General features: G+C 38.9%; 1 protein-coding gene across 1 annotated transcript; it reads left to right on the plus strand.

Annotated features, from left to right (window-relative positions):
- The first annotated feature begins 214 nt into the window (after positions 1–214).
- Positions 215–9,254, plus strand: LOC148999498 (uncharacterized). The gene is given in 7 exon segments (XM_089140243.1): positions 215–1,268; positions 1,353–1,523; positions 1,676–2,851; positions 6,796–7,593; positions 7,678–7,848; positions 8,001–8,876; positions 8,879–9,254. Coding segments are annotated over 7 exon segments (4,395 nt in total). The 5' UTR covers positions 215–367; the 3' UTR covers positions 9,181–9,254.
- Positions 9,255–10,851: the final 1,597 nt, after the last annotated feature.

The following is a 10,851-nucleotide window of genomic DNA, read 5'->3' on the forward strand; positions in this document are numbered from 1 at the left end:
TTGATCAGTAGGTTCTCCAGCGGACTCCCACCTAATTTATGGAGAAAAAGTGTGAAAGAACATTTACTTCTAATGTGGCAAGTAGAGAATCCCAGCAGGCACGTGCGTTGATTTGGTCTCCGGCACGAACGGACTTTTCTCCTTTTTCTTTTTTTATTTCCCATCCCCTCTACCTAGCTAGAGTCAAGGTAAGCCGCCGCATTGGTACGAGGGGATGGGGGATGAAAGATTCCTGAGAAAGACCTAGGAAGACTTAACAGCACACCCAATCCAGCTGTTGGCCCGCAAGTCAATAATTCCTTCTTTGAAACGATGCAAAAATTGTATAAAATCAGGAAGATAGTTCCCATATCTTCGTTAAGTAGCCATGGGTGCTTTTCTGTTGCTTAAGTTCTTCTTCCTGTTTTGGCCAGCTATGACAACCTTAACTTCCCCAGTGCCTAAGCCCAACTGCTCTGATCATTGTGCTAATATCACAGTTCCATACCCCTTTGGTTTTGGAGACGAAGGTTGTTATAGAGTTGGTTTTAACCTAACCTGCAACTACACTTACGACCCTCCAAAACTGTTCCTCGGGAAGGGAAATATTGAAGTGTTGGACATTTCACTATTACAAGGCCAAGTGCGAGTCCTGAACTCCATAATCCTGGATTGTTACAACACATCAGGCCTGGCTTATAGGTATTCTAAGTCTCTCAGTTTAAAAAAGAATTCCATGAGCTTGTCCGACACTGACAACAGATTCACAGTTCTGGGTTGTGACACCAAGGCTATCTTTGAGACTAGTGGTGGAAATTTCTCGAGTGAGTGCAACATGAAATACTGCAGCAACATAAACGATAGTACTACTCAAGGTTCCTGCAGCGGAGAGAGCGGTTGTTGCCAGATCACCATCCCAAAGAGGGTCAAGAGTTTCAACCTAACTATTAAAAGCTTTGACAGCCACAGGCAGATCTTGAGTTTCAATCCCTGCAGCTACGCTTTCGTGGTTGACGTGAACTGGTACAACTTCTCCGTGTCCCATCTCAAGAATTTCAGCAATGATGACTACATAGGTGGTCTCCCGCGTGTCCCGCGTGTCCCGGTTGTGTTGGATTGGGCAATAGAGGAACCAACTGATTTTCCTTGTGAAGAAGCAATAAAGAACCATGCAACTTATGCTTGTGGCGAAAATTCTGAGTGCTGTAAGTCCAAGAACGAGCTTGGTTACAGCTGCAACTGTTCTGAAGGTTACAAAGGAAATCCTTACCTTCCACACGGATGCCGAGGTAATTAAATTCCTCAACATTAATGTTTCGATTTCTGCTGGTGGAAAGCCCTAAGCCATGCAGGCGTGTTTTCGTTTAATGCAGACAAAAATGAATGTTCAGATCATCCTTGCAATGAGAGTGCGGTTTGTACAAACCTGCCTGGAAGTTACAGCTGCTCTTGCCCTCGTGGTTATTTAGGGGACGGGAAGCAAAATGGAACTGGATGCTGGCGTAGTGAAAAGCAATATTTCCCGGTGATTCCGTTCACTGTAGGTATGTTAGAGCTACAAAATTCTGAAACAAAAAAGTGAGCCCTGCTTGTTTGGATATAAAATTTACGTGTTGAGAAGCGTTTTAATGCTTCTTTAAGGTGAATTAAATTCCTAGGATTTCTAGTCTTTCATGAGTTCAATTTCTCCTTATAGGTACCGGTATGGGCTGCTTGTTTCTTCTTGTGGCTAGCTTGATGATGTTTTTTGCATTTCAAAAGAGAAGGGATAACAAACTCAGGCAAAAGTTCTTCGAGCAAAATGGAGGTTTCTTGTTAAAGCAGCAGCTGTCTAATTCCCATGAAGGATCTGTTGAAGTTGCCCAAATCTTTACAGCTGAAGAACTGAAGAAAGCTACAAACAACTATGCTCAGGATCAGATCGTTGGTCGAGGAGGCTATGGTACAGTGTACAAGGGAATTCTTGTTGATCATAGAGTTGTTGCCATCAAGAAGTCGAAAATAGTTGATGAAAGTCAAATTGAGCAATTCATAAATGAGGTGGTTATTCTCTCCCAAACCAACCATAGAAATGTAGTGAAACTATTGGGTTGCTGCTTAGAGACTGAAGTTCCTACTTTAGTGTATGAGTTTGTTACTAACAAAACCTTATCCGACCATATCCATAACGAGGGATGTAATTCTCGACTCTCATGGGATAACCGTGTAAGGATAGCTGCAGAAACATCAGAGGCCATTGCTTATTTGCATTCTGCAGCTTCGCCACCTATAATTCACAGAGATATCAAGTCAGTGAACATTCTCTTGGATGATAATTACAGTGCAAAGGTATCAGACTTTGGTGCATCAAGGTTGGTTCCATTAGATCAGACTCAAATTAGTACACTAGTCCAAGGAACACTGGGATATCTGGACCCAGAGTACCTCCAATCAAGCCAACTCACAGAAAAGAGTGATGTTTATAGTTTTGGCGTAGTACTTCTGGAGCTATTAACTGGGAAAAAAGCACTCCATTCTGATGGTCCCAGTAAAGATGTAAGCCTAGCAATGCATTTTATCACTTCAATCAAAGAAGGAAGGGTTTGGGATATTCTAGATGGTGGGGTTATGGCTGAAGGATGCAAAGAGCAACTCCATGAAGTCATACTACTGGCTGAAAGATGTCTAAGAATAAAAGGGGGAAAAAGGCCTAAAATGAAAGAAGTGGCAATGGAGCTACAACGGTTGAGCAACCATCAAAAGCACCCTTGGGTTGCACAAAATCCTGAGGAAGTTGAAGCACTTCTTGGCGAACCATCAGACTTTCATGGCCACCACACTATCGGGTATGATAGAATGACTAACCAGGTGGCAATATCATTAGATGGTGGGAGATGATAATGCATGCTAGTGTTGGAATCTTGTTTCTTTACTTCTTTTTCTCAATTTTTTTGTCTTCTCATAAAAACTAAATGGTTGTGTTGATTATGTCCTTTTTCAATAAAAAAATCTCTGTAATGTTTGTTTAGATCTGCAATTTCTAAATGAAGGGAAATTTTAAGAAGGCTCCTTGCCTACTATGTAATACTACAAAAATTGAAATTTGTATGAGGAAAAGAAATTTATGTTATAGATTATTTCAAAAGAAAAAGATTTGATTGTAGCAGGTTGAGAAAATCAAAGAGCTCACCTAATTTTTTTTTTAAATATAAGAGTTCATGAACACCTTTTACTTTAAGTACGGATACTACACATAAGAAACATGGAGGGGCAATCATCCATATAGGAGTCACTGTGCTTGTGGATCCTTAATTATTTTCCTTCTTTGACCAAATGGGTTAGGAAGACTTGAAAACTTTGTCAAACTATAGACTTACAAGTCAAGGTTGTATTAAAAGACAAAAGACTTACAAGTCAAGGAAAAATATCTTCCACACAAAAGACAAACAAGATATATCTTCCTTTGACGTAGACATTTTTATTGAATGTGTGTGGTTGGTAAGCGATGGACAAAATAAAAAGGAAAGAATAGATAATTAAAAAAAAAATAAAAAGAAAACATTTAGATACACCTCAAAATATATGTATGGCAAAAAGTATGGACATCCCAAATATCAAAAACAATTTCATTTTCTTCTCAAAAGCTTTGATAGACACCCAAAATATATGGCAAAAAGCATAGACACTCTAAATATCATAACAATTTCATTTTCTTCTACGTCCCTTTACTTGCCCAAAATCTGTCAATCTGAAAGTAAGATAGGAAGCAAAAATCTGCAAAGTTAAGGGCTCAAAATCTGGATGAATAATTGCATTTGTGTAAGAAACATTAGTTTCAAGCTTGAATCATTGAGCACTTCGGGGAGAGAAGAGAAGTAGCAAAAGTGGAGACAAGGACGTGAGAAAGAGGGAAGGTGAGGAAGGAAATAAAAAAGTATAGAGAAGGAGAGAAAGGGTTTCGTCACCTTGGTTGGTTGTAATAAGTGGCTTGAGATTGTCAATTTAAGCTCTAAAAATCTACATGGAGCATCAAAGGAGGCTATTCTGAAGAGTCAAATTTCAGATTCCTTTCATTGATGTGAGAGAAAAGCATCTAAACAAGCTCTATCTTGCGCCATATGTTAAAACTCTCACTTAAGTAATGCAGAACAAGGAGAAGAAGAAGAAGAAGAAAAAAAAAAAAGACTGTTTGTCCTGTAGTATAAAGAACCTACATCCATGGTATGAAAGCCCTCATCTCATCATAGGGTACTAATTATCTTTAAATAAAGGATACAAGATAGAGCCATTTACAATTTCAACTTTCCTATTACATGTACAATGGATTTTTATCACCTCCAGTACTGACATCCTCCTGTTTCATCCTGTTGACCACTAGATGATGAACACCTGTTTTATTCTAATCCTATGGTTGTAAAATCTTAACCACTTCACCCTAAAGTATTTCTCTCCTCCCTCCGTCTTTTCCCTCTTTTACTCCGGCAACCCACACACCTCCGGCATCTCATTTCACTCTTCCCTCTTCCCTCTTCGACTCCGGCAACACCACCGTTATTGTGGATATGAAAATTGGAGGGAAAGAAACTTAGTAGACGAAGTAAAGGCGAGAGCTTCTCCGTTTCCAAGATCTGGCTCTCGTCAAAAAGAGTAAAATTCCTGCTTCTTCAAGATCTCGTATGATAGGCATTCCTTCTTCTTCTCTTAATGGTGGCTTGCCATTGGCAGAAAGAACTCCAGATCCATGAAGGGTCATTGTGATCTGTATTTTCTTGATTTATTCACTCAATTCATTTTCTGATTGAGCATTTTTTTCACTCGAGGAATCCAAATGGGTAGCAGTTATGCTTCTCTGCAGAAATACTCTTAAAAGTGAAATACCATAAAGGAGATTGCCTATATGCTAACATGTCTGATCTTTGTTCTTCCATTGTTAATCTTTATGAGCTCATAAAAGTAGCAGAGGTTGCAGAGGATTAATTTTATATAATGAATTTTTGAAAAAAAAATGCCCTTCTTCTTCTTCTTCTTCTCCCTTTCTATGTCTCCTGCAACGAACAAGTCTCCAGAAAAACAAGCTACACCAGAAACCGAAAACCCAACCCAGATCTGAGAAGAAGCAGAACTAGAAGAAGCAGATCTGAGACCGATCGCTTTGCTTCAGTGATCACTCGATCAATTCCTCTCTTGATTCGCTTCGCTTCAGTCGATCCCTTGATTCGCTTCGCCGGCGATGAGTCGGTGTTGCCTGAGGTGAAGAGGGAGAGCCAGCCGAAACAAAAGAAAGAAAAAAATAAAGAATAAACTGGTTAAGTTGGAATAATTGTAACCGTACGATTAGAATGAAATACGTGTTGAAGATCTAATGGCTAACTGGAGGAACTGGAGCCTGACACGAACTGGAGCGGATAAAAATCCCATGTACAATTGGACTCTTCTATCCTAGGACTTTGAGATAAACAAAGAGACTTTGACACATTGTGTTACACCCCACCTAGTCGGATTCGGACACACCCGAATACCCGTGAAGATGATAACGCTACAGGATCAGGTTCACGGACAATACCATATAACATAATATAGCATAATCCAAGAGCGAAAAATGAAACAAAGTATCAAATATCAAGGTATCAAATTATTATTACAGTCATCCTCAATTAATAATCAAAGTTAAAGTCGGACTATAAAACAAAGAATATATTCAACAACGGAAGTTTAACTGCTATCGAGGAAAAGTCAAGAATATAAATAGTGCCCCTACCTAACAAATAAATAAAGAACATATGTGACTGTGACTAAGGTTGCTACTTTCTCATAAGAAGTCTCCATGGCTTCTGAGGAAATGGACTCCATAAGCACAGTCTGAGTAAGGACACGACTCTCTGTGTACCTCGATGTCCTCTCTCAATAGTCCCTCGTAGTACTTTGCCGATAGCAAGCACTCCAAATATACGAGGTCCTCATAACCTACAGTAGAATCTAAGAAAAATATAAACAAAGGAATGAATTCCACAAAACTAATTGAGGTCAACATAATCATACATTACACATCAGTCACACACATTCATATATGATATAATTATAATGAGATAATAAACGAAGATGCAATGATGTTTAAAGACTCTATCTGACTCTAACAAATGTAGTCTCTATGGTAAACACACATTAAGTTACAACACTAGCCTCCTTTGGGTAGTCTCATTACTCTTCCCTAAAGGCACTCAAGCCATCTGTTGGGTTCTCCATGGAAAATGAGAATAGGTTACATCATACCATGGCTGGGGATTAGGCCACCACTCTCTCACCAACACCTTGGGTCTGAGAGTTGGCGCATGTTAGGGATAACCCTAGTCCAATGCAAGGTTGACTATTTCTTATGCTATATGTGATCCAGATACCTTCCCTCATGTATAGTGCCTTGTTGGTCTGCGTATCCTTCTCACCTAGGAACCTTATTCCTCACGGCACTCAAGCCGTATGTTGGGATACTATTCCATAACCCTATGGTCATCTACATATGCTAAGGTGGATGCCTCAATCTCATGTCTTCTCGCGACACTCAAGCTGTCTGTTGGACCCCCTATGAGCCTAACCCTAACATGTGCAACCCGACCAGTACATGATAACGAGTACCTGCATGATACTCACAAGACCCAATCAATACCATCATAGGTCACTCAACTTCAATATCCCTGTTGAAAGGGTAATAACACTCAATCTAGATTTACTAGCCAAACATGTCTAGACATTACTAACCATGCACCTGGTGAATCTATGTGAATACATAAACACCAAGGGTAATGGGTGAACCCACAACCTTGGGTTGGTTAATATATATAGTGTTCTACCACCCAAATCCCAACCACATCATATTCACAACCTTGGGTTGGGTTGGTTTTAACCTAACCTGCAACTACACTTACGACCCTCCAAAACTGTTCCTCGGGAAGGGAAATATTGAAGTGTTGGACATTTCACTATTACAAGGCCAAATGCGAGTCCTGAATTTCATAAGCCAGGCTTGTTACGACACATTGGGCTGGGCTTATGGGAACGGTCTCAATTTCCATTTGGGAAAGCATCACATGAGTTTGTCCGACACTGACAACAGATTCACAGTTCTGGGTTGTGACACCAAGGCTATCTTTTGGGCTAATGGTGGAAATTTCTGGAGTGAGTGCAACATGAAAAATTGCAGCAACATAAACGATAGTACTACTCAAGGTTCCTGCAGCGGAGAGAGCGGTTGTTGCCAGATCACCATCCCAAAGAGGGTCAAGAGTTTCAGCCTAACTATTAAAAGCTTTGACAGCCACAGGCAGATCTTGAGTTTCAATCCCTGCAGCTACGCTTTCGTGGTTGACGTGAACTGGTACAACTTCTCCGTGTCCCATCTCAAGAATTTCAGCAATGATAACTACATAGGTGGTCTCCCGCGTGTCCCGCGTGTCCCGGTTGTGTTGGATTGGGCAATAGAGGAACCAACTGATTTTCCTTGTGAAGAAGCAATAAAGAGCCATACAACTTATGCTTGTGGCGAGAATTCTGAGTGCCGTACGTCCAAGAACGAGCTTGGTTACAGCTGCAACTGTTCTCAAGGTTACCAAGGAAATCCTTACCTTCCACACGGATGCCAAGGTAATTAAATTCCTCAACACTGATATTTCGATTTCTGCTGGTGGAAAGCCCTAAGTCATGCAAGTGTGTTTTTGTTTAATGCAGACATAAATGAATGTTCAGATCATCCTTGCAATGAGAGTGCGGTTTGTACAAACCTGCCTGGAAGTTACAACTGCTCTTGCCCTCGTGGTTATTTAGGGGACGGGAAGAAAAATGGAACTGGATGCTGGCGTAGTGAAAAGCAATATTTCCCGGTGATTCCGTTCACTGTAGGTATGTTAGAGCTACAAAATTCTGAAACAAAAAAGTGAGCCCTGCTTGTTTGGATATAAAATTTACGTGTTGAGAAGCGTTTTAATGCTTCTTTAAGGTGAATTAAATTCCTAGGATTTCTAGTCTTTCATGAGTTCAATTTCTCCTTATAGGTACCGGTATGGGCTGCTTGTTTCTTCTTGTGGCTAGCTTGATGATGTTTTTTGCATTTCAAAAGAGAAGGGATAACAAACTCAGGCAAAAGTTCTTCGAGCAAAATGGAGGTTTCTTGTTAAAGCAGCAGCTGTCTAATTCCCATGAAGGATCTGTTGAAGTTGCCCAAATCTTTACAGCTGAAGAACTGAAGAAAGCTACAAACAACTATGCTCAGGATCAGATCGTTGGTCGAGGAGGCTATGGTACAGTGTACAAGGGAATTCTTGTTGATCATAGAGTTGTTGCCATCAAGAAGTCGAAAATAGTTGATGAAAGTCAAATTGAGCAATTCATAAATGAGGTGGTTATTCTCTCCCAAACCAACCATAGAAATGTAGTGAAACTATTGGGTTGCTGCTTAGAGACTGAAGTTCCTACTTTAGTGTATGAGTTTGTTACTAACAAAACCTTATCCGACCATATCCATAACGAGGGATGTAATTCTCGACTCTCATGGGATAACCGTGTAAGGATAGCTGCAGAAACATCAGAGGCCATTGCTTATTTGCATTCTGCAGCTTCGCCACCTATAATTCACAGAGATATCAAGTCAGTGAACATTCTCTTGGATGATAATTACAGTGCAAAGGTATCAGACTTTGGTGCATCAAGGTTGGTTCCATTAGATCAGACTCAAATTAGTACACTAGTCCAAGGAACACTGGGATATCTGGACCCAGAGTACCTCCAATCAAGCCAACTCACAGAAAAGAGTGATGTTTATAGTTTTGGCGTAGTACTTCTGGAGCTATTAACTGGGAAAAAAGCACTCTATTCTGATGGTCCTAGTAAAGATGTAGGCCTAGCAATGCATTTTATCACTTCAATCAAAGAAGAAGGGTTTGGGCTATTCTAGATGGTGGGGTTATAGCTGAAGGATGCAAAGAGCAACTCCATGAAGTCATAATACTGGCTGAAAGATGTATAAGAATAAAAGGGGAAAAAAGGCCTAAAATGAAAGAAGTGGCAATGGAGCTACAACGGTTGAACAACTATCAAAAGCACCCTTGGGTTGCACAAAATCCTGAGGAAGTTGAAGCACTTCTTGGCGAACCATCAGACTTTCATGGCCACCACACTATCGGGTATGATAGTATGACTAACCAGGTGGCGATATCATTAGATGGTGGGAGATGATAATGCATGCTAGTGTTGGAATCTTGTTTCTTTACTATTTTTTATCAATTTAGTTGTCTTCTCATAAAAACTAAATGGTTGTGTTGATTATGTCCTTTTTCAATAAAGTAAATCTCTTAAAATGTTTGTTTAGATTTGCAATTTCTAAATGAAGGGAAATTTCGAAATTTCAAGAAGGCTCCTTGCCTACTATGTAATAGTATAAACATTGAAATTTGCCAATGATGGGTTATTAAAGCGGTTAAAGGCTCAACTTCCCTAGGGGAGGTCTTGGGTTCGCACCCATTAGGCGGCATTAATTATATATATAAAAAATCTCCCTTGAGGATGTAATCGTGGTGCGCGTAAGCTGGCCCGGATGAACCTCATCCAAAAAAAAAAAAAAAAAAAAAAAAAAAAACATTGAAATTTGTATGAGGAAAAGAAATTTATGTTATAGATAGATAGATTATTTCTAAAGAAAAAGATTTGATTGTGGCAGGTTGAAAAAATAAAAAAGCTCACCTAAATTTTTTTAAATATAAGAGTTCATGAACACCCTAATTTTACTTTTATTAGGGATACTACACATAAGAAACATGGATGGAGGGGAAATCATCCATATAGCATTCACTGTGCTTGTAGACCCTTAATTATTTTCCTTCTTTGACCAAGTGGGTTGGGAAGACTTAAACCACTTGACCAAGTATAGTCATGCAAACTAGTCAAACTATAGACTTACAAGTCAAGGAAAAATATCTTCCACACAAAAGGAAAACAAGATAATGATAATATCTTCGTTTGACGTAGACATTTTTATTGAATGTGGGTGGTTGGTAAGCGATGAACAAAATAAAAAAGAAAGAATAGATAATTAGAAAAGATATAAAAAGAAAAAAATTTAGATACACCTCAAAATATATGTATGGCAAAAAGTATAGACATCCCAAATATCAAAACAATTTCATTTTCTTCACACCCTAATTTTACTTTTATTAGGGATACTACACATAAGAAACATGGATGGAGGGGCAATCATCCATATAGCATTCACTGTGCTTGTGGACCCTTAATTATTTTCCTTCTTTGACCAAGTGGGTTGGGAAGACTTAAACCACTTGACCAAGTCAAGTCATGCAAACTAGTCAAACTATAGACTTACAAGTCAAGATTGTATTAAAAGACAAAAGACTTACAAGTCAAGGAAAAATATCTTCCACACAAAAGGAAAACAAGATAATTATAATAGCTTCGTTTGACGTAGACATTTTTATTGAATGTGTGTGGTTGGTAAGCAATGGACAAAATAAAAAAGAAAGAATAAATAATTAGAAAAGATATAAAAAGAAAAAATTTAGATACACCTCAAAATATATGTATGGCAAAAAGTATAGACATCCCAAATATCAAAACAATTTCATTTTCTTCACAAAAACTTTGATAGACATCCCAAAATATATGACAAAAAGCATAGGCACTCTAAATGTCATAACAATTTCATTTTCTTCTACAACCCTTTACCTGCCCAAAATCTGTCAATCTGAAAGTAAGATAGGAAACAAAAATCTGCAAAGTTAAGAAATCTGGATGAATAATTTAATTAGTGTAAGAAACATTAGTTTCAAGCTTGAATTATTGAGCGCTTTGGGAAGAGAAGAGAAGTAGCAAAAGTGGAGACAAGGACGTGAGAAA

This window comes from Hakea prostrata, chromosome 11 (genome assembly GCF_041222555.1).
Source record: "Hakea prostrata isolate BN-2017 chromosome 11, UWA_Hpros_2, whole genome shotgun sequence".
In the NCBI taxonomy this organism is placed as follows: Eukaryota; Viridiplantae; Streptophyta; class Magnoliopsida; order Proteales; family Proteaceae; genus Hakea; species Hakea prostrata.